The sequence below is a fragment of the Penicillium cataractarum genome, assembly GCF_028827025.1.
Source record: "Penicillium cataractarum strain IBT 29864 chromosome Unknown utg000002l, whole genome shotgun sequence".
Classification (NCBI taxonomy): domain Eukaryota; kingdom Fungi; phylum Ascomycota; class Eurotiomycetes; order Eurotiales; family Aspergillaceae; genus Penicillium; species Penicillium cataractarum.
In genome coordinates, this window is record NW_026622738.1 from 1,114,545 (window position 1) to 1,141,999 (window position 27,455).

Below are 27,455 nucleotides of genomic sequence, written 5' to 3' on the forward strand. Positions count from 1 at the left end.
CTCGATCTACAGACCCTGCAGCATTTAAAGCAAGCCGACCCCGGTAATCAGAAAGAAAAAAAAATAGAAAAAAAAATTACACGTGGATGACAGGGTCGTGATTAACTCGCGCCATAATTGCCTTTATTTAGCGAACGAGTTGCACTATGCTACGAGATTCCTAGTCTAGGTTCCGTACCTATCAGGGAAGCTGGTAGGGTACCTATTCGCGTCCCACGGATCCATCCCGAGTCCAGAGGCCTGGAAAGCAAGCGGAACACGAGTAGAATCTAGCCATAGAACGACAGGCGCAGTCGCGGACTTGCAATGGCGTGATAATTAAGCAAATCGCGAATCGACGATTAAGCGGACCAGTTGGGTTTAGTGCTGTGCGGGCTGCGTGGGCTTATCGGCCTGGCCGGACTGGTTGACAGACAAGTTTTGTTGAACCTGCAGTCTGACTGGTGGTGATTGGGTGTCTGTGGTCAGATCGAAAGATGTGCATATGGAAGTTTTGAATTTCGTGCAACTATGGCCGACGAAAGGGCAGCTAATTCACTGGCTTATGATGTTGCCGTGGCTTTGGGGTAAGTTTGGGTCGGGCGGCATTTGCGGAAAATGAGTAGCTGAGAGATCACAGCCCTAGTAACCTTGCAGGAAATATATGTAGATGATCGAGATCAAACTCAGGCTTAACTTTGGGGCCGAAGATGGATGTATATTTTGGTATAGCACCAGAGCTTCTCTGTGCCGAAACTCGCCCTAGAACATGACCAGAGACTTTTCACAGAGTTAGTCCTGTACTCAGCCCAGCATAGGATATCTAGTTGGATTTGTAGAACATTTCACCAACATTAAACAGCGTGCTCAGGCCTACCTAACGCAACAACAAATTACCCCCACAAGCCATCCTCTAACATGGAAAGATAATACACATCCCATAGATCCCCGTCCCGGCCTCAGCCGCTCGCGAGACTTCATTTGCTATTGTGAAATATGTACCTAGGAGGCCTCAACTAGACTTCCCTGGATCCCCCTGTCCATTTTAGCTCTCATCCAAGCTTTCCCCACGAACGGACCAAACTTGGCGGCTGATTGGGCGGACTTACGTCGCTCTTATATAGGATGTAGAGTAGTTTGGATAAGTTGGGGGTGGACCAGGGTCTGGCAAGGGTCCTGGCCGGGGAATAGGTAAAAGTCATGGACTATGGATGTATTTTCCGGTTTATTTGGGGGGCCTAGATCTATGTGTGTTTTGAATAGTATATCATTCGTTATTCATGCCGCCACATCACAATTCTTGACTTCATGATCGCCTCATAAATTTCACATTTGTATTTTCCGAAATCAAGAATCCGTGTTAACAGCGTCGCTCCACTCCGCGTTTGCTTACACAGAGGTATTTCACCCCCTTATATGGCTTGACACTCTCTCCTAGACCACGACTGCGGCGTTGATCAATGTTTAGACTCTCGACCTTGATACCGGATGGAAGCCAGCCGCGCACGGAGAAGGAGACCGAGGCTGAGTTCGGCATCAGGCTGGCGTTGATTTGGGCTTTGGTTCTGCGGGGAGTAGAGCGGAAGGTAGAAGAAGAAGGCGTGAAGAAGGCTGGAAGCTGAGAGGAAGAGTGCGCGAGGGCTTGAGGTTGCGGTGTGTGAGGTTTGGAATGGTTGGGGGATGGAGTTTTAGCTTTGGTTCGTTCTTCCGATGCGCCGTCAGCAGGGGTCTCCCCGGTTTCTTCAGCCGCCCGGGACTTTTTGCTGGACTTCTTCTTTTTCTTCTTTCGTTTGGAAGGGTCTCGGCTCTTCCTGGTAGTGCTGGTAGATGGGTCATAGGAAGTAGGGGCCTCGTAGTAGCCCTGAAGGAGGTTTGTATCGGCATCTTCATCCTCTAGACTATCGTCCAGATCTTCATCCGGGGACGGGTAGCCGGACACAGTACAGCGAAGGGTTGCGGTACCGGATATCGTCCCAGCATCCTTGCCTGTCGGAACTCGCCATTCGAGAAGACCGCTAGCATGGGTGAACTGCGCATCACCGCGACTGGCCTGCATGTCCGTGATGTGCCGCACAGATTTAGAAATAGGAACGGTCACGACTACCTCCTCCAGAACCGGCCCAGAGGAGTTTCCGCTACCGCCACCAAGGAAGGAGGGCGTTGATGTTCCCGATCCACCGCGCGACGCAGCTGGCCGCGATGATGAAGTCTGCCCCGGGAAGTTTGTATTCAGAGTCAGTCGTACTTCAAAGTCTGCACCGGAAGGTCCCAGTCCCTTTCTAATATCCACAATCGCAGGAAGGAACAGCTTCTCCATGTGACTAGGCGGTTGATCGAGACTCGGGTCTATGGGGAGTAGATCCACTTCATAGCCTGCTAGAATAAACCGTCCATCCGGAGGTACAAAGCTGAGCTCACCCGGTCGATCCCGCCAACGAGCTAGGCGAACACACGGGTGGAACACGGGTAGTTCAATCTTGCGCGCGAGGGATTGTTGACCACCTGGCGCTGATAATGACAGAAGCAAATCCGGCACACCAGATATCTTTGCGGTGAAGGCGATAGTCCCCGAAACCAATGCGGAAAGTAACCTGCCAGAAGGAGCCATTGTCACAGATAAAGATTCGATGATATCGACATATAGCTCATTGGAGGTGTGTCGAACCCCAGAGCGCCGCCATGGAATTGCGGGGCCTTGGGCTGCGCTGGCTGCAGCCAGCGATTGCTTTAGAGGGTTGGTTGTTCCAAGCGTAGGCGCCGATGTGCTAAGTAAAACACAGAGATTATCAGAAAGCTGTTCCGCATGAATCGCCAGGGCTCGGTGCTTACCCAGGCACGCTGATACCTCCGAGGAGCTTCCCCATCCACCCCGGCACCTCCACGACTTCTTGCAAGACATTGGGCTCGGTGTTACACACCACTCCGCCATCACATATCTCATGAAGTAGCTGGGCTACAACCTCATAATTGGCTTGTATCTTGGTAGATAGCAATGGAGCGCCGACAAACTCCTCGAGTACATCGACCACGCGATGCAGGAACTCCAGAACCAAGAGCGGCTCCGTATCTACCTCGGACACAGCGAGGAACAGAAGATTGGACTGCACAGTTGAGAAAACTGTCACTGGAGGTGTAGTCCCGGGGAGATATATCAAGGACGGTCGCGGGGCAGCATGAGCGAGGTAGAGGGGCAGGATGGCCGCGGCCGATGGCGGGCGGGATCGGTAAACATGCTCGACGAGAGGGGCGCTAGAAGAGGGATGTCAGTATGATTTTGTGCTGGCAAGTCAAATAGCATACTTGTGCTCGTCAAATATGTAGAGGGCATCGATCTCGCCGCTCATGGTGACAGTTGTCTGGGGACAAGATGCCTTTGCGCTGTATAGCTCGATATGAAGCTGTGCATTCTGCCGTCGAGTCCCGCCTTATGATTACTTTTTGGCTGCGCTCGAGGCTCCCCCGATAAAATCACCGCCATATCAAAACATATTGAAGTCTGAGGAGTGCATCGGTCGCTTCGGTTTAGCTTTGAATCTCTCTCAAGAATCTGTTACATGCAAAATGTCGTCGCCTTCAGAAGATCGCACCGCCAAGCAGGCGATTGCCGATGACAAGTGGGACGACTGTATGTCCTGCAGAGTTACTGGTAGGTTTGAATATGCTCAAAGATCGCCAGGGTTATACATTTGTTTACTGATCGTATCTCTACAGGATCTGCTGCATTCGTCGGTCTTGGAGTCTACAGCTACTACACTGGCATGAGCAACCTCCGCAAGCAAGAACAGGCCATCATGCAAGGCTCAACAAAGTATAAGATGGGATCGCGACGACTTGGCATTGCCACTATTTCGGCCAGTCTGATTGGCCTGGGAGTCTGGCGGGCCTTCAATTGATCTTTCCAAATATGGAGTCTACATCTATGCTACAAAAGCACTGCAAGGCATAGACTAAGTCTACTTTCTACGAGGTTTTGTACGATATACAGGAAGGAGATAGTTTGGGGTTATATGTATGATATGATATTGATTTGTTGAACCATCACGATTAATGATAGCTGCCACACCGGGTATCACCGTAACACAATTCCTCTATATGCTGTATGGCAGGTATAAGAGAAAGAAAGGGGAAGGGAAGACAGGAAGTGAAAGGAAGCATGAAGAGGAAGAAAAGAAAGAAAACCCAAAGGATGTAACCAGACAAGAACAGGAAGATGCAAAAAGAAGCTATATATGTATGCAAGAATTCACCTTCCCCCAAATATGCACCCGAAAAAAAAACACCCCAAAGTGGCCACCCAGCTGCTGCGTGACAATCAGAAGAAAAAGTTCGTCATTTCGTCGAGTTCGTAGAGCCTAGTATAACTGGTTTCTAGGTAAACCGGCTGCGTTTCCCTCCTCCAAACGTGTTGTCCCTTCCACTCGGTAGGCTAGATAGGTCAAAGAAGTCGGGAAAGGTGAATTTCCTCTTGGATCCTAGGCTGGCTGGAGTCTCTCGTGGGGGAGGCCGCACGTTGGGACAGGGGTGGTTGTGGTTGTGGTTATGGCCGTGGCTGTGGCGATGGGATTGGCGGGGGGTTCGAGGCATCAAGGAGACGCTGACGGGCGCACCATCCTGCGATGGCGAGGTAGAGTTGTCCGATGATTGCATGTCCATATCAAGTTCCTGGCACTGGGGGAAGGTCGGCCCTGCAGTGAATGTGAACACTGTCGGCGATGCAGTAGGATTGTTGTCTTGTGGTTGCGGTGCGGCGGCGGTAGTCTCTGGCCGAGGCGCGGCGGTAGGGACGGAAGCGGGTTGCGGACGAGGTGTAGGTTCTTGTGCTGGTGTTTCCTTGCGGGTGGCAACTGGCGTAGCACTTCGATCCAGCTTCTCCGAGTCCACTCGCTCATCCTCATCACTCGTCAGGGATGCCGTGCCATCACACTTCTCGGTTGCCCATTGCCTGACTTTCCACCCCTCACCATCGCCAAGGCCTAGGTTCTCACGGTCCAAAAAGTGGAGCAAATCTTCGATAGCTTCCTGATAGCCAGCAGACCTCGCCTGGGCTTGTTCACAGACAGCATTCTTGTATAGGTTGGTGACAGAGAGGGCTGCCGCTTTGAATGACTGGAGCAGTTGCTCGGACGGCTGCGGGCGCGGTGTTGATTTCGGCAAAGAAGTGTTTAGGGATCTCATGGAGTCCATGGTGGATGAAAGATGGCGCAAAGCACCAAGGAAGACGTGTGTAGAGTAGGAGGCAAGCGATGTTGTCACCGGCGAGTCAGATGTAACGGGCCGTGCTTCAAAGGCGATGTTGCCACAAATCAGTTCAACAAAGGGAAATAGACAGTATATAAAAGGAAAGAAGTGCTGGCCCCGAGTTGGAATGAAACTGGGAAGGAGCCAAATCGAATCCTCAACTCCTGTAGTCGTAAGGGTGTCGTCAAAAAGGTCGGAGGAGGGGGCTAATCACTAGCAAGTACCCGTCGCTGCAGATGATCTTCTGCGCTTTTTGCACTGACCCGGTAACGTGACCCCACCTTGCGGGGAAATCTATTTTCCGAAGTGCTGGTAACTCGCTGAGTCAGCTCTGCACGGGAGGCTGCCTGGGGCCAATCAGCGCGTGTCCACTCGCCGCGCTCTCCAGTATTCTTCGGCGCGCCTGGCGTTTCTCTTGCGCTTTCATCCGTCCAACTTCCCCTCTGCACCTGAGCCAGACTCTCAATTCCCTTCGATTCCTTGGGCCCAGTCGAATTTTCTGGAACTAGTGTGCCTTTACTTCGAATTGTTTTCAAGGACTGGAATCTGTGCAAGTTCTATCGAAGTGCGCGACTGGATATTAAACTTGAGACGTTGATTGTGCCTTCATTGCATCGACCTTTGCGCTCCGCGCACCGAACACAACGATGGCGCCAGCCCCGACCGACTCGCCATCGCAGGCAGATACTCCTATGACGGACGCATATGATGATGTTATTCCGTCGATTCCTGTCGACAGTGCTGACGCGCCTCAGGTATGAGATGCTCTTCCGGACCCTTGAAGTTTCATATCAGGTGGCGGGAGTCAATTCTCCCCAGCGCCATTCTGATTCAATGTCCGTTTCTTCGAGCATTCACTAATTTTGACACGTTTCTAGAGCTACCAAGACACCCCCGACTACACGGTAATCATGGACTGGTTTCTAAATACATCGATATATAGATGGGTGACTGATAGCATTTCTTTTCTAGGATTCGGACACCAACCCCAACACAACTGCTAGCAGCGTCGCAGGCGACCTCCAAGCAGATGGACGCCGTCGCAGATCTGAGGCTACCCAGCTGAGGAAAAGCATTCTGGGCAAGAAGCACGGTCGTTTGGACGAGTCCAAGGTACGCAGTAACCTTATCTCGCAGCCTTCCTTTGTTCAGCCAACTAATAATGAAATCTACTTGTAGGAAGATGATTCGATTCGCCGATTCCGCTACCTTCTCGGTCTGACCGACCTGTTCCGCCACTTTATCGAGACCAACCCCAACCCCCGTATCAAGGAGATCATGGCCGAGATTGACCGTCAGAATGAGGAGAAGGCAGGAAAGGCCCGCAAGGGCTCTTCGCGCTCTGGTGGTGCGAGCGGTGATCGACGCCGTCGGACCGAACAAGAAGAGGACGCCGAACTCCTGCAAGATGAGAAGCGGGGCGGAGACACCACCACTGTGTTCCGCGAGTCACCTGCATTCATCCACGGCCAACTTCGTGACTACCAAATTGCTGGTCTGAACTGGCTCGTGTCTCTCCATGAGAACGGTATTTCCGGAATTTTGGCCGACGAGATGGGTCTTGGAAAGACACTGCAGACCATCTCATTCTTGGGCTACCTGCGCTTCATCTGTGATATTAGCGGACCGCACTTGGTTGCCGTACCCAAGTCCACCCTCGACAACTGGAAGCGTGAATTTGCCAAGTGGATTCCCGACATCGACGTCCTTGTTCTGCAGGGTGACAAAGATGAGAGACAGCGCTTGATTAACGAACGATTGGCGGACGAGAATTTCGATGTCTGCATTACCAGCTACGAGATGATCCTTCGAGAGAAATCTGCCCTGAAAAAGCTCCCCTGGGAGTACATCATCATTGACGAGGCCCACCGTATTAAGAATGAGGAGTCCTCCCTATCCCAGATCATTCGTCTCTTCAACTCCCGCAACCGGCTGTTGATTACCGGAACTCCGCTGCAGAACAATCTGCACGAGCTTTGGGCTCTGCTCAATTTCTTGCTCCCAGATGTCTTTGGAGATTCTGAGGCCTTCGACCAGTGGTTCTCTGGCCAAGACTCTGACCAAGATACCGTGGTGCAACAACTGCACCGTGTCCTGCGGCCATTCTTGCTTCGACGTGTGAAGAGTGATGTCGAAAAGAGTCTGTTGCCGAAGCAGGAAATGAATCTTTACGTTCCCATGGCTGAAATGCAGCGGAAATGGTACCAGAAGATTCTCGAGAAGGACATTGATGCAGTCAACGGTGCTGGTGGCAAGCGCGAGTCCAAGACTCGTCTGTTGAACATTGTCATGCAGTTGCGCAAGTGCTGCAATCACCCGTACTTGTTCGAAGGTGCGGAGCCTGGCCCTCCATACACCACTGATGAGCATCTCGTGTACAATTCTGGAAAGATGTCGATTCTTGACAAGCTTCTGAAGCGCATGAAGGCGGATGGCAGTCGTGTGCTTATTTTCTCGCAGATGAGTCGTGTCCTCGATATTCTGGAAGATTACTGCGTGTTCCGCGAGTACAAGTACTGTCGCATTGACGGTACCACGGCTCATGAGGACCGCATTGCAGCTATTGATGACTACAACAAACCCGGGTCGGAGAAGTTCATTTTCCTTCTGACCACGCGTGCTGGTGGTCTGGGTATCAACTTGACTACCGCCGATATCGTGGTGCTCTTTGACAGCGACTGGAATCCCCAAGCTGATCTGCAGGCCATGGACCGTGCCCACCGTATTGGTCAGACTAAGCAGGTGAAGGTCTTCCGGTTTGTTACTGAAAATGCCATTGAGGAGAAGGTCCTGGAGCGGGCGGCCCAGAAACTACGCTTGGACCAGCTTGTCATCCAACAGGGCCGGGCTCAGCAAGGCTCTAACAAGGCCGCTTCAAAGGATGACCTGCTTGGTATGATTCAGCACGGTGCCGCCAATGTCTTCAGCAATCAAGACGCCACCGAAGACGGCTCAAAGGACCTTACCGAAGACGACTTTGACTCTATCCTTCGAAAGGGCGAAGAAAGAACGGCCGAGTTGAATAAGAAGTATGAGGCACTGGGTATTGATGACCTACAGAAGTTCAGCTCCGAGAGCGCATACGAATGGAATGGCAAGGATTTCACCGACCGCAAAAAGGACATTGGTATGACTTGGATCAACCCTGCCAAGCGTGAACGCAAGGAGCAGTTCTACTCCATCGATAAGTACTACCGTCAGGCGTTGGCCACCGGTGGTCGCACCGCCGACACCAAGCCGAAGGTACCTCGCCCACCAAAGCAGATTACCATTCATGACTGGCAGTTCTTCCCACCTGAACTGCAGGAGCTTCAGGCGCAGGAGACTGCCTGGCACCAGAAGCAGATCGGCCACAAGGCTGAGCTACCAGAGGGTCCGGAGGAAACTCTGAGCGAGCGCGAGGCGGATCGAGAGCTGGCGCAATACACCATCGACAATGCCCAACCTCTGACGGAGGAAGAGCAAACCAAGAAGACGGCCATGACAGAGGAAGGCTTCTCAAACTGGAACCGTCGTGACTTCCAACAGTTTGTCAACGGATCAGCCAAGTTTGGACGCACCGACTACGAGGGCATTGCCACCGAAATTGATAGCAAGGAGCCTGATGAGATCGAGGAATACGCCGCGGTCTTCTGGGAACGCTACTCTGAGATCGAAGATTACACCAAGTACCTACGGGTGATTGATCAAGGAGAGGAGAAGTTGCGGAAGATGAACCACCAGCGCAAGATGTTGCGCAAGAAGATGGAGATGTACCGCGTGCCTCTACAGCAGCTCAAGATCAACTACACCGTGTCTACGACCAACAAGAAGGTTTATACCGAGGAGGAGGACCGCTTCCTACTGGTCATGCTTGACAAGTACGGTGTCGAGGGTGATGGCTTGTTTGAGAAGATCCGGGACGAGGTTCGCGAATCTCCTCTATTCCGCTTTGACTGGTTCTTCCTCAGCCGTACCCCCGTTGAAATCAGCCGCCGCTGCACGACGCTGCTCAACACCGTTGCTAAGGAGTTTGAGCCCGACACCAAAGAGGGCAAGGACACCAAGGCCAATGGCGAGGGCAAAGGCCGCGGTCGCGCCCGTGATGAGGAAGAAGAAAACGATGACGCGGCACCTGCAAAGAAGAAGGCTAAGAATGGCGCTACAGTAAGTACTCGCATCGTGGCGATGGTAACCGATCACCTTATCTAACCCAATTATTCTAGGCTAAACAAGCTAAGCCCGCCAAGGGTGGTGGTAGCAAGAACGCTTCCACGACGAACTCTCGGGCGGGTAGCGTTGCCAACGCACCCAAGTCCAAGAGCCGAAAGCGCTGAAGTGACTAAACCAGTATCTTGTATTTTCCCCGGTTGTGTTGCTATTCGGAGGTGGGGAGGGGTCTGCGTTTTGGATATCAGGGATCGGCGTTCAGATGATTAACTGTGTCATGCCAAATTAAAGATAGTAGAAAGTAATTCAAGGCTTATCTTGTGGTTTCTGCAACCCCCTCTTCCCTAGTGCCCCTGCAGCGCGAGGCGCCCCCGCTCGCCTGGTACACTCTTTGCCGATCCGACACCAAGGAATGCTACGTCGATCGGCACTGGGCACTAAAACCCACGCTAACAAAGGCCCTGTCACCTGCGATGACGAAAGTCCCCATACACAAGAGGCAGGACATGCACAACAACAGGGCCCAGAGGCAAATGACCCCGTCTCTAGGCAGTCCCACTCAAGATAAAACGACAATGGACCCACGATTTCAGCCAGCCCCGTCATTGCTGGCTCACGCCATATTAAGACCTATACTGAGTATATATAGCCTGTACAGTCTACAGTAGTCCCAGCCATGTCAATCATCAAGTTTCTCAAATCCAAACTGTGTCGCAAACCTCCAACCATGACTGCTACTAAGATCAAGGTGATTCCCAACCCGCGCTACCAGAAGTCGGGCACCAAGTCGTATGTGCATTTGATGCGAAAGTATGGCTTCCACCCAACTAAGGAAGGCCCTTATACCATCGGCACGATGATGCAGCAGACTGGACGCCAGTACACTGATAAGCCTATTGGGGGCCGGGTTCATGCTCGTCAAGTCCTGCAGAAAAAGAGTGCCGATGCCAGCCAGACTGGAGAGGTTGGCGCCGACGATGTGCAGAATGATTCCATGTATCTGGCTCAGATCGGTATTGGTACCCCTGCACAGAATCTGAACCTTGATTTTGACACTGGATCTGCGGATCTATGGGTAAGAGATGAGCATTTGGAGCCTTTCACCCATTGCGAGATTTAATAGACTAATATGGGGTATAGGTCTGGTCAACAAAGTTGCCATCTGCCACGCTGTCCGAGAATAAGAATCATACAGTCTTTGACTCCAGCAAGTCGACCTCATTCAAGAACAAAGATGGTTTCACATGGAAGATTTCTTATGGAGACGGGTCCTCCGCCTCTGGTACAGTTGGCAACGACGATGTTAACATCGGTGGTGTCGTTGTCAAGGGCCAGGCCATCGAACTAGCGGACACTCTGTCTGCACAATTTTCCAGTGGCGCCGGTGACGGTCTACTTGGCCTAGCCTTTGGCAACATCAACACAGTCCAACCTACCGCTGTGAAGACACCTGTCGAGAATATGATTTCGCAAGCGGATATTCCAAAGACCGCAGAGCTATTCACGGCAAAGCTGGGATCCTGGCGTGATACGGATGAGCCTGACAAGGGCGAGTCCTTCTACACCTTTGGATACATTGACCAGGATACCGTGAAAGACTCGGGCGAAGATATCTACTATACGCCCGTTGACAAGAGCCAGGGATTTTGGATGTTCGACTCGACATCGGCCACTGTAAACGGCAAATCGATTGCTCGTGCAGGTAACAAGGCTATCGCTGATACCGGTACCACTTTGGCTCTCGTTGATGATAGCACGTGCAAAGCGATCTACGATGCGATTGAAGGAGCGTACTATGACAATGACAGCCAGGGCTACATCTACCCAACCAACACGGCTTTGGATAAGTTGCCGGTTGTATCCTTTGCGGTTGGCGATAAACAATTCGTCGTTCAAAAGGAGGACTTGGGCTTTGCGGCGGCCAAATCGGGGTATATTTATGGTGGCATTCAGAGCCGAGGTTCTATGGACATGGATATTCTAGGTGATACCTTCTTGAAGGGAATCTATGCTGTGAGTGATTTTGCCTACGTTGTTGACTGATAGATATGGACTAATAATATCAGGTATTCGATGTTGGCAACACGCGCTTCGGTGCTGTGCAACGAAAGGAGCTTCACCAGAACCTGTCTGCGCCACCTCAGTAGATCTGGAAAGTCTCTTCATGACCCGTGCCAATTCTAGACTGTTATTTCAATAAATTTGTATCTAGTCATTGAGCTCTCGATAAACATGATTTATGATTCCAAAACTTCCAAAAGAAAAAAGAGTAGTATAACTAAGAGATCTCATCACGACATTTCGATAACCGCCTTCTGTGAGGGTTTACCATACCCAGAAATAATGGCATCTTCGATCTTCACTACCTCGAACTGGGCTTCATTCTGCGCCTTCAAAAGACCCTCCTCGATCCATCCGTTCATTGAACGCAGGTATTCCGCAGTTTGTTCAATTGTACGAGCAACAGAATTGCACCCTACAAGTGAAATCTCCTTGCGATATGCCTTGAACACATCAAATGCCAAATCCTTGCTAGCATCTCCCCTAGGAGCTGTGATCCATGTATAGCGTCCCTGGGGAGCCAACTGCTCCACGAGGGTGGCCATCAATGTCAAATCCCCAACAGTGTCGATCACAACGTCCACACCCTTCCCATCAGTTAAGGTCGAGATAGTCTCTTCAATGGAAGCATCCGCTCCCAGAGACACGTCGGGCTTCGGATTTCCACGACGTGCAGCCGTCAAGACCTTTTTGCACCCCATTGCCTTGGCCATCTGCACGGCTGTAGACCCTACGGCGCCGCTCGAGCCAAGCACGAGAATAACGTCGTCTGCCTTCACTTGTGCGCGCTGCAAACAGATCATTGCTGTAGTGAACAGGACTCCAACAGTTGCAGCTTGGATCGACGACAGTTGAGATGGCTTTTCGACAAGCGCATTTTCCGGAATCAGGCAGTACTGGGCGTGTGTACCGTCCATATTGAAACCGAGATTTAACCCGCTGGTTCCGTAGACGTGTTTACCGATCCATGACTTTGAATCTACGTTGTCGTTCATGATATCAATCACAGTGCCGGAGTAGTCGCGTCCGATAATACGTGGGAACGTTGTATCTGGGAAACCACCCTGGGCATTGAGTCTGTCGGATGGTTGGATGGAAGCATGGTGAACTTGAACGAGTGCATAGCCGGGCTTCAGCTGTGGGATGGGCAGATCTGCCGTTTTCAATTCTGGAGGGGCGTTTGTCGAAGGACGAGTGAGTTGGAGGGCTTTCATGGTGTCGGGTTTCGTCTAAGTGAACACTTGAAGTACAGTTTGGAAGCAGAACGAGATGTTGGTGACCATTATGGTGGATATTCCCAACTTTTTATATCAAGTCGCAAGATTGTTTGCATGTTGTTTTCTAATAGATTTCAAAGGCTTATTCATCGCTGTCAAATGGTATGCTAAGGGTAAGCAAATAATTGGCTGAACTAATACTATTGGTGGTGTTTTGTTCCGAGTGACGGCGTACGGCTCGCGCGGGCCGCGCGGGCCATGCGGAGATCCCGGGTTATCAATCAGTTATGGTAGTGGTATGAGAAAATAAGTCGGAAGCAACCCACGATCTTCAGGGTCTGAGGCTAATGTCGCTCTTTACAAAGGGCTATTTAATTTGACGCGTCTTGCTTCTATTTGTACAATGAGTCTTTACAGTTTCCACGTTCCCGGGTGCTCGTTCTCGACGCAGATATGGCGGTAAACCACACAAGGGGAGAAGCAGAATCAAAGGCTATGAACTATGATCGAGGTGACTTCTTTACGCTATTCACGTAAGCTTATAGTGAAGCTGATATAATTCTGGCTGAGACAGATCTCCCGGATGCCCGTCCTACCGCAATGGAGCCCGAGCATACCGCGTTCTCAATGACATCGCCTTCTACAGATCTAGAAGCCAAAAAGGAAACAGCGGATTTTGGCGAGCCAAAGTCATTCATCCACGAATCTGCATTTGTTACAGTCGTCTGCACTGCACAGCTCATGACCCAGGCTGGCCTTTCTCTCTCGATCGCACCTCTCCACATAATTAGCGCGAGTTTCAACAGCACTCCGAGGGACTTGACATGGGCCTCCGCCGCGTACAGTCTGACCGTTGGAACATTCATCTTTGTATCAGGGAGACTGGGCGATGTATATGGCCACCGGTTATTGTTCATCATAGGCTTTCTGTGGTTTGGCGTGTGGTCTATCCTGGGAGGATTTTCCGTTTGGTCAAACCCAATCTTCTTCGATTGCTGTCGTGCATTCCAGGGTATCGGGCCTGCTCTCCTGCTGCCAAATGCAGTTGCAATTCTAGGCAGATCGTACCCGCCTGGGCGTCGGAAGGGAATGGTATTTTGCCTCTTCGGAGCTGTAGCGCCAGGTGGATTCACCTTGGGTGCGACATTTTCCTCCTTGATCGCTGAACGGTTATGGTGGCCTTGGGCATACTGGATCATGGGCATTGCCTGTTTCATCTTTGCAGTACTTGGATTCCTCGTCATTCCGTACGTACAGCAAGAAAAACCGCACCCTGAGCTCTCCACGTATGAACGATTAGATGTGCGAGGTGCTGTCACAGGAGTTAGCGGGCTGATATTGATCAACTTCGCGTGGAATCAGGCCGCAGTCGTGGGATGGGAAGTTCCTTACACCTACGTGCTGCTCATCGTTGGGATCTTGACCATGGGCGTGTTCTTGCTTTGGGAGCGCAAAGCAGCCTATCCGTTGCTGCCACGGGCTCTATTCAAAGGTGAGGCTGGGTGGGTGCTCGGCTGCCTTGCAGCCGGGTGGTCCAGTTTCGGTATCTTGGTATTCTATTACTACAACATTCTTGAAAACTTGGAGGGAAATAGCGGCTTACTGGTAACGGCCAAATGGGCTGGCGCTTCTGTATCTGGAGCTTGCGCTGCCGTGGTGACTGGCTTGCTCCTCGGTCGAGTCCCTGCAAGCATCATCATGTTCATCGCGATGCTGGCATTCTCTGCAGGCCAGGCACTACTGGCATCCATGCCAATAGGACAGACCTATTGGGCCAATGCATTCGTGATAATGTTGGTCACACCATGGGGGATGTAAGTGAACCTTAATTCTGCATCGTGTTTCACCCACTAATATCAAGTCAGGGATATGTCCTTTCCATCCGGAATCCTGATTTTGAGTGATACAATGCCCCAGAGAGACCAAGGGGCCGCCGGCTCACTTGTGAATACGGTCGTGAATTATTCAATCTCGATGGGGCTCGGCTTCGCCGGCATAGTTGAGAGATATGTGAACCACGATGGAGGAGATGTTCTCAAGGGATATCGGGGAGCCACATATATGGGCGTTGGCCTTGCAGGCCTCGGTACGATGATCGCAACTTGTTTCATGTTTGTGACCTGGAAAACGTCTAGAAATGGATCTCGGTAGACTTGACATAATTATAAACAGAATCGCAGTCTTTCACTACATCATAAAGGTAGCTGGAATTCCATGGCCCATAGAGAATCAAGATCAAAGGGGAACTGGTGCTCCAGGGATGGGCTCGGTGCTGAGGAATCCTGTGGTGGATGAGCGGCAACAGAGTCTGGCGACGGAGGTCCCACCACGCGCTCTAATGATTCAACGCCCTTTCTCTTCTTGTCCAATGCAGCTCGAGCAAGTTGCCTGGCGGTCGACAATGCTTCTCTGGCTAGGTGTGTGTTCAACTGATCGACGACAAATTCCAGAGTGTCCATGGTTTCCACGAACCTTTCACAGGCTGAAGATGTGTCCATTACAAGGAGCGCACATGCAAACTGGAAGACAGTTCCGATGACGTTCCACCATGGCTGGCCTTGACTCACTAGCCTTCGTGCCGCAGATAGTGCTGTTGTGCCGACGGTAATCACACGGTCGTTGTGTATTTGCTGAGATTTCGAATCCATGACTCTAAGTCGTCGGTATATGCCTAGAGCTAGGTCTGCCTTCAAAAGTAGTAAGAAGTCATGGCTGACAGGTGCATCGACTACCTGTTCAAGGGCAGCCGATAGTTCGTCCGTAATATCAGCCGAGTCGCCAATTATCTGAGTCGCAGGCAGGGCCATGACAAGACTAACTAAGTGGGAAGTCAAATCTCCTTCGTGGGTCGGTTGTAGGATATGCTCGAGAGTTTGGCGATTCACAGTCATAATCGATCTGCCATACTCGAAGGCAATGACGATGTGAAGACAAGTGGCGACTTGAGCAGTTCGGATAACTGTTTTTGAAACCTCTGGGCTTGGGGCAACATTGCCTGTTGTCTGTAACGTATACTCTGATGCATGGTGTAAGCCTGTTGCCTCAACCAAATGCATGATAGTGCAACTTGTGAGCCAAGCAACATGTGGCCGTCCAGAGCAGCGAATATATATGGCCCGTAAAATCCACGCCGCAATTTGTTCCAAAGAGGGGAAGCGGCTTATTGAATAATCCTCAAGAATTTCTTTTGCATGTAGGATTAACCACATTTCCATGTCTTGGTCTAGATTGCCATTGAATAGGGAAGCTAAAGCCAGAACCCCGCTGGCTAGAGCCTCGAAAACCATGTCTTGTGGTTGACCATGCCAGTGTTTCTCGCATAGCGTGTAGAAGTGATCCATGTTGAGAAAGCCAAATACAGGATGAATAGCAGCAGTATAGACCTCAATAAGACCCCTGGTCGTGTTCCAGGAGATTTTCTCGGAGATCTTGTGGGTAACCGCACAGGGCGGCTCTTTGCGGATGCCCGAGTGATAGGCGAACGAGTGCAGACGCGGAAGCTTGGTCGCCTGGACTTCCAGCCCTACATAGAGGGGAAAGGCAATGGATGAGTATTTTCCAACATAACGAGCTTTTGACGGCTCGAGAATACCGGGAAGTATAGATGAATCCGTGGCCTGTTTTGACGTCGACTGCGGGGACGCGAGTCGTGCCACTTTCGCTGTTGGTCGTGATGTTGACTCCTCTGAGGGCGTTGGTCGCTTGGTAGATAATTTGGAAGCACCGTTTTCGTATTCACATTCGTAGCCATATCCTTGACACATATTGCAAGGAAACTTGCCATCGCATTTCCTCTTGCGTCGTCGGCAAGGGAGGCATGCTTGTCTGGAGCGCTGTCGGACTGTTCCTAGTGCAGGTGAGGTCGTACTTGAGCCATCTTCACGTGAAGATTGGTTCTGCATTATTAAAAAGACTCGGCTAATTTCAATTTGTCATTCATTGGAAACATATAACTAATAGCTGGCGAGTGACAACTTTGACGCGTGTTGGTTGGGGGTGAGTTTGTTGCCTGAGGTGTCATATTATTGCCTTGGAGCCTGGGGTGTCAACATCTAGTCTGTGACATTATTGTAGTTTGGAGTCTCGGTCCCATTTAAATCAAGCGGCATATCTGACAGATATTTTGAAAAGTTTTCCATGAGAAATTTCATGTAAGTGAATGATCTTGCACGATGGGTTTGAAGCCGTGAATGAAGACATCTCCCGACTCGGGAGGCGAAGCCGAGTCATACAATGCAGGACTTCAGGACCTCTCGAAGCCCAGAATTGTGCACCGACCCTGGATTTACACAATAGATCTGGTTTAAACTTGAGACATTGAAATATTTCAAGGTATTCAACTTATTCTCGAACAAATTATATGACATTCATTTCTCTTAGGCTCATTACTTATCCGCAACATCGATGTTACCCTCCCAGAGTACGTAGCGTAAGCTTGCTTTCCTTGCATCAGCCACCTTAAAACCGCCATAAAGGATCAGGTTCGTTCCTAAAGTTCCTTAACATTGCACTTTTCGCGGCCAATCTTGGCGGCTAGCTCACAGGCCTCAGCCACCTTATCAGGCATGCTCAAAAATGGAGAATGAGAGCTCGAGCATCTAAACTGACTATACTCGCCCAGCAAGCTAGCCATAGACTCCTGGACAGCCAAAGGAATTGCCTTGTCATCCTCGCAGAAGAGGTACATGCAAGGCAGATTATGCCAAGGCTCGTGAGCGACGCGATCCTCAAACACAGCGCGTGAAGTGTGCACAATCCTCGAGCTCCACTTCTCCTGCTCCTGCGGAGATAGATCATTATAGCAAATCTCTGCTGCCTCTTCAGCGCGGCAATAGTTGCCCTGCATGTTGTTAGTATCGATTGAAATCACTTGGGCGAAGAAAAGCAGATACTAACGTCAAGCTTCATCCATGGTAGCCAGTTCCCTCCCAGCATATCTAATAGACTGGTTCCTGATTTGGCAACAAAAGCTGCCATATAAACCAACATAATAACTCCACCGGTCTTGCCAGCATTTTGCCTTTCTGCGTATCCAAGACCTTTGACAGCGCCGGCTCCGACCATACCACCGTAGGAATGAGCCACAACAACAACTTGCTTGCCCTCGTTAGATAGTCTCTCAATCTCCTTATTCACGGCAATAGTGTCGTCCGCGAGTCCCTTGTTTGGGGGCTCTGCCCCAATGGCGGGGAGTGCCACGGCCGCACTGGGAAAGCCACGAGCGGTCAGGGCAGCCCGAGCGTCGTCGAAGACATCGGGGAGATGCCAAGCTCCAGGGATGAAAAGGATAGTAGGCTTAGATGAAGTCATTTTACTTGAAGATATTTGTCTCTGTAATGGAGATTCCAGATATCGTTTGTGAAGGGGCGTGGTTCTTATACATGTCACAAGATTGGTGTCAGTAGCACACGAGACTAAAAGTCGGCTAGGATCTTGAGCAACTCGGATATACGGTGACCAAAAGTTTCAGATAGAGTAAAGCTTCCGATGCAAGAGGTTCCCGCCTCGGTAGATCAACCAATTGTGAAGACCCTCTGGTCTACTAAAAATTATGCTTCCGAAGTGGATCGTTCCCCACATCCGAAAAAGAGGTTCGCCAAGCGGATGGGTTGTTTTGCGGAGGAGTGCATGTGTATGCGCGGGGATAGCAGCCACATGAGGGTAAGCTGGTAGGATATGCCCAATTTCAGGGCTGAGATTGCTACCTCCAGTAGTCTGTCTAGTACAGTAAACTCAGTCTGAAGTGCTGTTCGCATTCGAAGTCTTGACGCACGTCCCACACCACCCATGTCAAAGGTTGCCGATTTTACACCCCGGGCATAGCTTAGCTTTAACCAAGGGAGAAAATCAGGGGAAATATCGGCAATATATTTACATATTCGGTCTCGGTCCGGTCTCTAGTGCAAATGGCTCACTGATCTTATGAATCATGGGCATTGTATTCGAATTTGCCCAGGATCTTAACTCTATCCTCGCGGGGTATATTTTCAAATTCGATCAAAGGTCTGCCCACTTCAGTACTGGCTTGATGACCTTTCCTGAATGTAGATCTTCCAGTGCTTGCTCCAGGTTTTCTGCATCATAAACCTTGGCCAATCTGTCAACTGGGAACTTGCCCTCTTTATACCAGGCAATTAACTGAGGAAGTAGCTAGATGGAAAAACAAGAATCATCAGCTTAGCATAAGATCACACATTGCAAAGGAAGAACTTACAGTGGCAGGATTAGAAGAACCTTCAATGGCACCGACAACACGTTTGCAATTAATCATGAACTCAAGAGGATCAATATTCAGCGATGCCCCAGATGGAGCAACGCCCACGATAGCCAACGTACCCTCGTGGCCCAACGCCTTGATCGAAGATTGGAGCAGAGGCACTACTCCCGTGGTATCGAGTATGTGATCTACCCCATCGGGGAACAAACCATGCAGACCCTGGGCAAGATCTGATACCTTCTTTGTATTCAGAGTGTGTGATGCCCCCAAAGAAGCAGCTAGCTCCAGCTTCGCGTCGACGATATCCACCGCAATGATGGTCTCGACACCCTGAGCCCGCGCAGCCATCAAAGCCGCCAGGCCAACAGCTCCCATACCCAGTACAGCGAATCGAGAAGCGGGCTTGGGCTTCAAAACATTCAACACTGTGCCTGCACCCGTAAGATAACCACACCCTAGCGGGGCCAGCGGGGCCATGTCTGCATCTGTGACCCCAGAAGCCACGGGACTCTTTACAATTGAGGTTTCCGGAACAATTGCAAGCTTGCTCATTGAGGATTGTCCGAAGAATTGTCCACGAATAGCTTTTCCGTCGGTGGAGGAAATGGGCGAATCGGCCGCTGATATACCACGGACGCCGCCAAAGTTGATTTCAGTAAAACGACTGCAGAATCCATGCCGTCCTTCCCGGCATGGTGTGCAATTGCGACAGGTAGTGAAACTGAGGAATACTCGGTCGCCCTCGCTTAGACTCTTATCTTGGACTCCGCTACCGATTCGGCGCACGATGCCTGCACCCTCATGGCCAAGCACAGCGGGGTAGTCACCCACGGGAATCGCTCCATTTTGAACGACAATATCCTATCATTAAAGAGTGAGCATTTGAAAAAAGAATAACCCACAGCATCATGTCTCCTTCATCGCTGACAAGGGATGTAACGAGAGTACTTACCGTGTGGCATAGTCCAGTATACTTCATCTCGACCAAAACTTCGTTATCCCGGACTTCGTCCAGAACCACATCTTGCAAAACAAATGGAGACTTTGGCGATTTTACCACGAATGCCTTAGTGGGAATCTGCTTTTGTGGGATCATCGTTGCAGTCAACGTTTGAGACTAGTTACAAGTTGTTGCTGTGACTGCTAAAGCGGGTACTGTAGAGGGAGAGCCTTGTACAGGGAAACAAAGTTGATATCGATAAACTCGAATTCCTGGCGGTCTTTTGCAGGGAGAGGGACATTGCTTGTCCCATTTATAAAGTCGAATCTCCATTGGGAGATATTCGATCGACCAAAACCTGGGAGGCGCGTTTGTGGGTCTTTGTCCCCGCAAAGCCGATAAATTGTCGGGGTTTCCCCACATCAACGCGACCTCGGGACCAAAATTCGGCAACGGGACTCTCTCAATTGAGAAGAGCAACCAAAGCGTTCGTGTCATGCAGGGAGATCAATGGCTTACTTTTGAGACGGAGATTTGGCCATAGGAGATGTGGCTTACAGTCGAGATCGATTGCCACGGTACTACGATGATCTCCTGCTGCCCAGTCACTGGTAATCGACATATGGTAGTAGTACATTTTCATGAATTATATCCATCAACACTATTATACAATGAGGTATCTTTTACAAATGCTAGAGAGAATATGGTACAGAATGCTTCACCACACTCGGTCCTTGCTCTTCTTGACTGGCTCAGACATCGCCAGGGGGGTTCGCAAGAACATTTCCATCAATAGCGCCGCGGCAACGCTCACGTTCAAACTATCAATACGGGCGGGGTCGGATTCCACGCCCAAATGAGCACTGTGACGAGCGCCCGGAATGCTGACGATTGAATCAGCATGTGATTTGATGTGTGAGTTCAGCCCTGTTGCCTCGCTTCCCATCATGATCACACTGGGTGAATGCACCGTGGGAAGTAGGGTCTCGCCATCGGCCATAGCCCGGCCAAGATAGGTGGCACCAGGACCAGGCGCATCAGCAGCATAGAACCGCCATCCGTTCTCCTTGGAACGCTTGATGAACTCCACCTCATTCTGAGCATGCAGCAATGTCATATTCTCCGCCGCGCCGGCAGAGGCCTTGATCGTCACAGGAGATAGAGGAGCAGATTGGCGTCCAGCAAAGATGATCGCATCGATGCCTAGATAATAAGCAGACCGTATAATGGCGCCGATATTACCAGAATCCACAACTCCATCCAACAGCAAAGCCACGGGGTATCGGTGGTTGTGTTGGCCCGAAGAAGGATCTGAAGGGTGTAGAATCGGGATATGGTCGTTCGTGCCGTTCACTGCGGCTTCCTCCCGCGACTGTGGTGCCAGTTCTACCCGAAAGTGGCTCTCTGAAATCGCGGGAACAGCATGGAAGCCACGTACGGGAATTCTAGGCAGAGGTGAGGCCTCAAGAACACATCCATTGTGTGGACGGCCGGCAGACATCTTGTCTAAAAGCCTGTCCCAACCCGCGAAGGCCAATTTGATTTCGACGTTCTTCGAAAGGGCCAGCTTTCGAAGGGCGATCTTGGCGGGACCTAGGTCTTCCCCGGCTCGTTGATAGAGGTATAGTTTGTAAAGCTTGCGCCTGCCACACCGCAATGCTGCTTCCACGGCGCTAGTACCGTAGATGAATTCGGATGCTGGGCTGGAGTAAGGGATCGATTCGGGGACTTTGACGTTGTCCTTGATTCGTTCCGGCATGCTGTCTGTCACACGATGGGCGCGAGACTTCGTCTTTGAAGAGCCGAGTTCTCCAGAAGATGCCGAGGGTATATTCGATCTTGGCTCTCGTTCTCGGGGTCTCCGGTCAGTCCGTTGCCCGCGATCTTGAAGGTCTCGCGGAATTCCTCGAAACTTCCCACTTCGAACGAACTCGTCCCTGTCAAAGTCATTCCTCAATGGGCGTCTGTCGTCCCTAACTGCACGGCCATTTGACAATATCCTGGAGTCCTCCCGACGTGACCTCCCCTGGCCACCCTCAGCAGTGGACGATCTCCCGAACGAGCCAACATTTTGAGACCTGCGAATGCCGCGGCCAATGGCTGAATTCAACGAAGCATAGCGGACAGAGCTCCCTGTGAAAGGCACTCTAAGGACAGAAATTTGCGCACCAAAGCTCCTCTTTGGAATATTTGAAAGCATCATCACCTAGATGCTTGATGAGGACATTTTTTGAGCATTGCGGAAACTGCCTCCTGGCTTGACACCGGAACAATGTATATCCTGCGGCTTATCGATAACAATCACCTTTCCAATCAACGCGTCTTCGGATCTGTGCGCGTGCTATGTCCTATCGCCTTCGACCTTCCTTCATTCTCCAATTTCGATACGCCTACCTGCTTTTCCTCTACTGCGTTCTGAACAGGCTTATCAGGACCGGCTCTATTCCGTCTCATTCAACAACCTTCCGACCTCTCACACATTTATTCATCAAGCTCTCAACTTGTTGATCACTTCCACTGCGTCCGGTGACTGTGTGTGCGGTGCATTGCCTGGGTGTTCTGGCTCATCGCACACCACAGAAGCCCTCAACAACATGTCTCACCCCGAAGACATGGATTCGCCTGGGTCTGACGATCCAGATGCTATGGTTACACAGCTGCTGAGCCAGCTGGAGAGCTCGACTCCCGGCCCAGCAGCACCAGCCATTGAGTCCGGATCTCAACAGCGATCCGAAGAGGTACAGCAGCCCCGGGAGCCTGAACCCATGAAGATTCTGGATATTGAGATCCATGTCCCCATAGTCGACAATCCTAGCGACTATGAATATCTTCCGGGCCACTTCAAGGTCCGACGTATCCTGCGGGTCGACTCGAGTAATCCCGAGAGGCCGTTGTACACTGTTCGCCTGGCCAGTGACGAGCGTTCAACTGTGTGACCAACCCCTCCATTAGCTGTATATTGGATTTGTCTTTCTAACATTGATTTTCTTCCTTGGCAGATGTCGCGCGATACCTTCATGAGTCTCGACAACAGCGCCCAGGCTCTGGACGATTTCGTTCCGGAGTCCGAATCAGATGATGAACTCATGACGGTGGGATACGGATCTCACCAACGCTTCGAGTTTGGTGGGGATGGAACAAGATACGGGAAGCGAGCTCGCGCCGCCGGACGGAGTAGTCGACCACGTCGCCATGGATCCTCTGCACACGGTAGTTACGCCGCCTTTTATGAACCCCCGGAATCCTCCAGCTCCGAGGAAGATGAAGACGAGTCAAGCGACGAGCTTAATAAACGCTATCCCAAAAGACGCCGTCGGTCGACCAGAACGAGCAGAAGAGTAATCCTATCTTCCGATGAGGATGATGATTCCTCTGCCGAGGAAGCCCCAACTCGTGCTTCCACTCGTACTCGGAAGTCCGTTCGGAACAATCTTCGGGAGCGATTGGAAGATGATCTATCGGAAGCTGAGAGTGACGCGCCCAAACGTCAAAAGTACTCCGGGGCTCGAGAGGCGTTTCCCGAGCTTCCACGGGATGACGAGTTTAGATTGCGACACTTTGCCTGCTGTTCTTCTTGCAACTACTATGAAGACGATGAGGTCAAGGGGCCCCTTGTCTTCTGCCAGGGTTGCAGCTCATCGTTCCACCAACAGTGCCTTGGTCCGCGCAGCAGCCGAGAACACCTTGTCACGAAGATCGATGAGGAGTACTTCATTTTACAATGTCGTCGGTGTCTTGGGGTCGCACATAGCAAACATGATGTATCCCCTCATCTGGGCCGCTGTGCTGTCTGCAAGGAAGATGGCGCAATATCCCAGCCGCTGAGAGAGCGTCTTACGTCCAAGGAAGAACAACAGCAACGTGTAGCAAATGGTGGTACAGACCCGGTTACTCATGTTGACATGTCTCGCGTCAACAACATCGATGATGTCCTCTTCCGATGCGCAAGTTGCCAGCGGGCTTTCCATTTTGAGCATCTTGCTGCAGAACCGTCCCAGGATATGTCGGAGGTTATCTCGCATTACACGACTCATTGGCAGTGCCAAGACTGCACCGATGCTCCTGGCGATATCGAAGCTCTAGTTGCATGGCGTCTGGTAAAACCGCCCGCCAAGGGCGTGAAACTTTCTGTGGCTGAGCTTATCCCAGAGGTGGAAAAGGAGTACCTCGTCAAGTGGAAGCTCAAGTCGTATTTCCGCAATACCTGGATGCCTGGAGACTGGGTTTGGGGTATGAGTAACGCCGCCATGCGCCGTGCCTTTTTCAACTCCCCCAAGGCCCGGAAGCCAATTTGGACAACCGAGGAAGCAGTTCCGGAAGAGAATCTACGAGTTGACATCGTTTTTGACGTGACCTTTCCTCCTGGTACCGGCCTTGATGATCAGACCAACCCTGAGCTAGTCAAAGAGGCCTATGTCAAATACAAGGGCTTGAATTATGAGGACTCGGTCTGGGAATCGCCTCCGGACCCTAAGGAAACTGCTCGCTGGGAAGACTTTAAGCTGGCTTTCAATGACTGGCTGTACCGCGATACTATCGATCCGCCAGATCGACATGCACTCAAAACTCGTCTCGCCAATACCAGGCGCCTGAACTTTGAACAAGATCTGGTTCTCAGCACGCAGCCCGAACTGATCACCGGGGGCCAACTTATGGATTACCAGCTGGACGGTGTAAATTGGCTGTATTACATGTTTTTGAAGCAGCAAAACGCCATCCTGGCCGATGACATGGGTCTTGGCAAGACGGTTCAGGTGATCTCGCTGATAGCAGCCTTGGTTGAGAAGCACCAGTGCTGGCCATTCCTTGTTGTTACCCCAAACTCAACCGTTCCCAACTGGCGTCGTGAGATCAAAACGTGGGCCCCCGGAATTCGGGTTGTCACTTACTTTGGCTCAGCATTCGCACGTCAGATGGCAAATGATTACGAGATGTTTCCACAGCGCGCCAGAGCTCTCCGATGTCATGTTGTGATTGCTTCGTATGAGAGCATGGTCGACGAAGAGGCCAAGAGAATCTTGAACAAGATCCACTGGGCAGGCTTGATCGTTGATGAAGGACAGCGCCTCAAAAATGACAAGTCACAGCTGTACGAACGGCTTTGCCGTATGAAGTTTGACTTCAAGGCGCTTCTTACAGGCACCCCTCTCCAAAACAACATTCGAGAATTGTTCAACTTAATTCAATTCCTTGATCCCGAGAAGGATGCCGACGAATTGGAGGAACAATATGGCGACCTGACGGCGGAGAACATTCGATCTCTTCACGACATGATCCGTCCATTCTTCCTTCGTCGTACCAAAGCCGAAGTTCTGCCTTTCCTTCCACCCATGGTGCAGATCATTATCCCAGTCTCGATGTCTGTTGTGCAAAAAAAGTTGTACAAGTCGATTCTGGGAAAGAACCCGCAGTTGATCCAGGCCATTTGCAAAAAGCAAACGGGCCAGCTAAAGAAGGCTGAAAGGCACAACTTGAACAACATTCTCGTACAACTTCGGAAGTGCCTTTGCCATCCTTTCATCTACAACAGGGCGATCGAAGAACAGACAAATGACCCAGAGGTGGCTTTCCAGCGCTTGGTCGAGGCTTCTGGCAAGCTCAAGCTGCTCAATATCATGCTACCGAAACTTCAAGAGCGTGGACATAGGGTTCTGATTTTCAGTCAATTCCTGGAGAATCTTGATATCGTCGAAGATTTTCTTACTGGCCTCGAATTTCCATATTGTCGACTGGATGGAAAGTTGACTGCTCGACAGAAGCAGCAACAAATCGATGCATTCAATGACCCCGACTCGCCGTTCTTCGCTTTCTTGCTGTCGACTCGGTCTGGTGGCGTGGGCATCAACCTTGCCACTGCTGACACGGTTATCATTATGGATCCGGACTTCAATCCGAAGCAGGATATGCAAGCTCTGTCCCGTGCCCACCGAATCGGTCAAAAGAATACTGTTTTGGTCTTCCACTTAACCACCCGGGCATCGGTAGAAGAGAAGATCATGCAAAAGGGCAAGAAAAAGCTGGCACTCGATCATGTACTGATTGAGCGCATGGAAGCTAGCGAAGAGGAGGAAGATTTAGAATCCATTCTCAAACACGGCGCCCAAGCTTTGTTTAATGATGACGATTCGCCAGACATTCATTACGATGTGGAATCCATCAACAAGCTGCTCGACCGCAGCCAGGCGGAAAAGGCTGAGCAAATCGCTGCAGATACTCCAGGTTCTTCCACAGATCAGCCCCAATTTAGCTTCGCGCGTGTGTGGCAGAACGATCGTGGCACTCTTGAGGAAGTCACTGAAACAGAGGAAAGCGCGGTTGATGCCACTGTCTGGGAGGAGATCCTCCGCGAGCGCGAACGCGATGCTCAAGAAGAAGCATTCCGAAAAGCAGAGGGACTAGGACGTGGCAAGCGCAAGCGAGCCACAGTCAACTACCAAACTATCCGAGAAGAGGATGATCCCAATGACCCCGACGTGACGATGTCGTCTCCTGTCAAGGCGCGCAAGACTGGCGACAGTGATGTCGAGTTCCAGGGGGTTGATGAACCCGAAGAAAGTGACTTTGCCGAGGATGCAGATGCTATGGAGGATGTCACCGGCATTCAAGACACGGCGCCTCCAAAGCAATTGAAGTCTGCCCCTTTCCAGCGTGTGCAGTCCCCGCCCCCGCACCCGCCCCCGGCACCTGGATTCAGCTTCGGGATGGATGGTGCTTTCAATCCCCCTCCGCGGTGCATTGCATGCAACCAGTGCCACTTGCTTGGCCGTTGCCGGCTGAAGCAGGCTGGTCTTGAACATTGCCCCTTGTGCGGTCTAGCGCACTTTGGTGGAAGACGTTCTTGTTCGCACTTCCATTCTGAAACCCAAATCCGTCGCATGATGGAGACTTTGCGACAGAGTACTGAAGACCCAGAGCTTGTCTCTGCTGCCAAGAAGTACTTGAAGGGTGTTCTTGGTCACCTCCAAGCTGCCCGCAAGAAGGCGTCGACCATGATAGAAGGTGTCACAATGAGTGACCCGATACCGTCGGCTACATCGCAGGCCCCGGCTGGTGTTTCCATGCATTCTAATATCATTGCCACCAAGCCTCAGCCCTTACAGAGCCCATACGCTTCCATTGCCACACCTGCAACCGCTCAGAACGAAGCATCTTCGTAGTCGACGTCCTCGAACATTTGGGCAACAGTCCCTATGTGCACCACCGCGTCCCAGATCGTCTTTCATTTCGCTTGTGCTATGCACATTCTTTTCCCTTGATTTTCTTTTTCGTTCCGGGCTGGCCCGTACAGACCAAAAGCGTGGAAAGCCGCTTCTGGGCTTCTTCATTTTCCTTTTCTTAGTCTTTCTTGATGAGCGATGATTGAAGATACCCCCTCAGTTGTTAGATTAGAATTGCATCAATAATTCATCATGCTTTAGCATACAATATTGAACATCTTTTGCACATTATACGTTATCGCTCAGGTGTGGTAACGTCTATACAAGCCTACAAGTGGTCTTCAAGGTTGCAACAGCAAGAAAACGCATAGAAGGCAAATTGATGGGAAGTTAAAAAGCCATGATTTTGTCGAGCGCCGGCGTACAATATATTGCTCCACGCCTGTTTATATTTGAAACCAAACAGCGGCCCACGTTGGATTATTGACTATCAAGAT

At 51.0% G+C, this 27,455-nt stretch overlaps 12 protein-coding genes across 12 annotated transcripts; 5 read left to right on the forward strand and 7 right to left on the reverse strand.

The window, feature by feature from the left end:
* Nucleotides 1–1,339: 1,339 nt before the first annotated feature.
* On the reverse strand, nt 1,340–3,323 carry N7496_002464 (putative AP-3 adaptor complex subunit mu; the record flags this gene model as incomplete). The annotated part of the gene is made up of 3 exons (XM_056695395.1): nt 1,340–2,744; nt 2,809–3,228; nt 3,280–3,323. 3 exons carry the CDS (start codon nt 3,321–3,323, stop codon nt 1,340–1,342), a joined length of 1,869 nt encoding a protein of 622 aa, XP_056557607.1.
* Nucleotides 3,324–3,540: 217 nt separating this feature from the next.
* N7496_002465 (uncharacterized protein) lies at nt 3,541–3,872 on the forward strand (the record flags this gene model as incomplete). The annotated part of the gene is made up of 2 exons (XM_056695396.1): nt 3,541–3,625; nt 3,691–3,872. 2 exons carry the CDS (start codon nt 3,541–3,543, stop codon nt 3,870–3,872), a joined length of 267 nt encoding a protein of 88 aa, XP_056557608.1.
* Nucleotides 3,873–4,347: 475 nt separating this feature from the next.
* Nucleotides 4,348–5,163, reverse strand: N7496_002466 (uncharacterized protein; the record flags this gene model as incomplete). The annotated part of the gene is made up of 1 exon (XM_056695397.1): nt 4,348–5,163. One exon carries the CDS (start codon nt 5,161–5,163, stop codon nt 4,348–4,350), a length of 816 nt encoding a protein of 271 aa, XP_056557609.1.
* A 701-nt stretch (nt 5,164–5,864) lies between these two features.
* N7496_002467 (uncharacterized protein) lies at nt 5,865–9,533 on the forward strand (the record flags this gene model as incomplete). Its single annotated transcript, XM_056695398.1, has 5 exons — nt 5,865–5,972; nt 6,096–6,122; nt 6,190–6,330; nt 6,397–9,363; nt 9,423–9,533. The coding sequence occupies 5 exons, from the start codon at nt 5,865–5,867 to the stop codon at nt 9,531–9,533; spliced, it is 3,354 nt and encodes a 1,117-aa protein (XP_056557610.1).
* A 560-nt stretch (nt 9,534–10,093) lies between these two features.
* N7496_002468 (pepsin-like aspartic protease) lies at nt 10,094–11,513 on the forward strand (the record flags this gene model as incomplete). The annotated part of the gene is made up of 3 exons (XM_056695399.1): nt 10,094–10,441; nt 10,507–11,379; nt 11,433–11,513. 3 exons carry the CDS (start codon nt 10,094–10,096, stop codon nt 11,511–11,513), a joined length of 1,302 nt encoding a protein of 433 aa, XP_056557611.1.
* Nucleotides 11,514–11,657: 144 nt separating this feature from the next.
* N7496_002469 (quinone oxidoreductase family protein) lies at nt 11,658–12,641 on the reverse strand (the record flags this gene model as incomplete). Its single annotated transcript, XM_056695400.1, has 1 exon — nt 11,658–12,641. The coding sequence occupies one exon, from the start codon at nt 12,639–12,641 to the stop codon at nt 11,658–11,660; it is 984 nt and encodes a 327-aa protein (XP_056557612.1).
* Nucleotides 12,642–13,244: 603 nt separating this feature from the next.
* On the forward strand, nt 13,245–14,795 carry N7496_002470 (MFS transporter; the record flags this gene model as incomplete). The annotated part of the gene is made up of 2 exons (XM_056695401.1): nt 13,245–14,458; nt 14,510–14,795. The coding sequence occupies 2 exons, from the start codon at nt 13,245–13,247 to the stop codon at nt 14,793–14,795; spliced, it is 1,500 nt and encodes a 499-aa protein (XP_056557613.1).
* Nucleotides 14,796–14,836: 41 nt separating this feature from the next.
* N7496_002471 (putative C6 transcription factor) lies at nt 14,837–16,408 on the reverse strand (the record flags this gene model as incomplete). Its single annotated transcript, XM_056695402.1, has 1 exon — nt 14,837–16,408. The coding sequence occupies one exon, from the start codon at nt 16,406–16,408 to the stop codon at nt 14,837–14,839; it is 1,572 nt and encodes a 523-aa protein (XP_056557614.1).
* Nucleotides 16,409–17,133: 725 nt separating this feature from the next.
* Nucleotides 17,134–17,954, reverse strand: N7496_002472 (alpha/beta hydrolase; the record flags this gene model as incomplete). The annotated part of the gene is made up of 2 exons (XM_056695403.1): nt 17,134–17,484; nt 17,541–17,954. The coding sequence occupies 2 exons, from the start codon at nt 17,952–17,954 to the stop codon at nt 17,134–17,136; spliced, it is 765 nt and encodes a 254-aa protein (XP_056557615.1).
* A 687-nt stretch (nt 17,955–18,641) lies between these two features.
* Nucleotides 18,642–19,957, reverse strand: N7496_002473 (NAD(P)-dependent alcohol dehydrogenase; the record flags this gene model as incomplete). Its single annotated transcript, XM_056695404.1, has 3 exons — nt 18,642–18,794; nt 18,859–19,722; nt 19,814–19,957. The coding sequence occupies 3 exons, from the start codon at nt 19,955–19,957 to the stop codon at nt 18,642–18,644; spliced, it is 1,161 nt and encodes a 386-aa protein (XP_056557616.1).
* Nucleotides 19,958–20,519: 562 nt separating this feature from the next.
* N7496_002474 (RNA methyltransferase, TrmH family) lies at nt 20,520–21,560 on the reverse strand (the record flags this gene model as incomplete). Its single annotated transcript, XM_056695405.1, has 1 exon — nt 20,520–21,560. One exon carries the CDS (start codon nt 21,558–21,560, stop codon nt 20,520–20,522), a length of 1,041 nt encoding a protein of 346 aa, XP_056557617.1.
* An 835-nt stretch (nt 21,561–22,395) lies between these two features.
* On the forward strand, nt 22,396–26,958 carry N7496_002475 (uncharacterized protein; the record flags this gene model as incomplete). Its single annotated transcript, XM_056695406.1, has 2 exons — nt 22,396–22,731; nt 22,801–26,958. 2 exons carry the CDS (start codon nt 22,396–22,398, stop codon nt 26,956–26,958), a joined length of 4,494 nt encoding a protein of 1,497 aa, XP_056557618.1.
* Nucleotides 26,959–27,455: the final 497 nt, after the last annotated feature.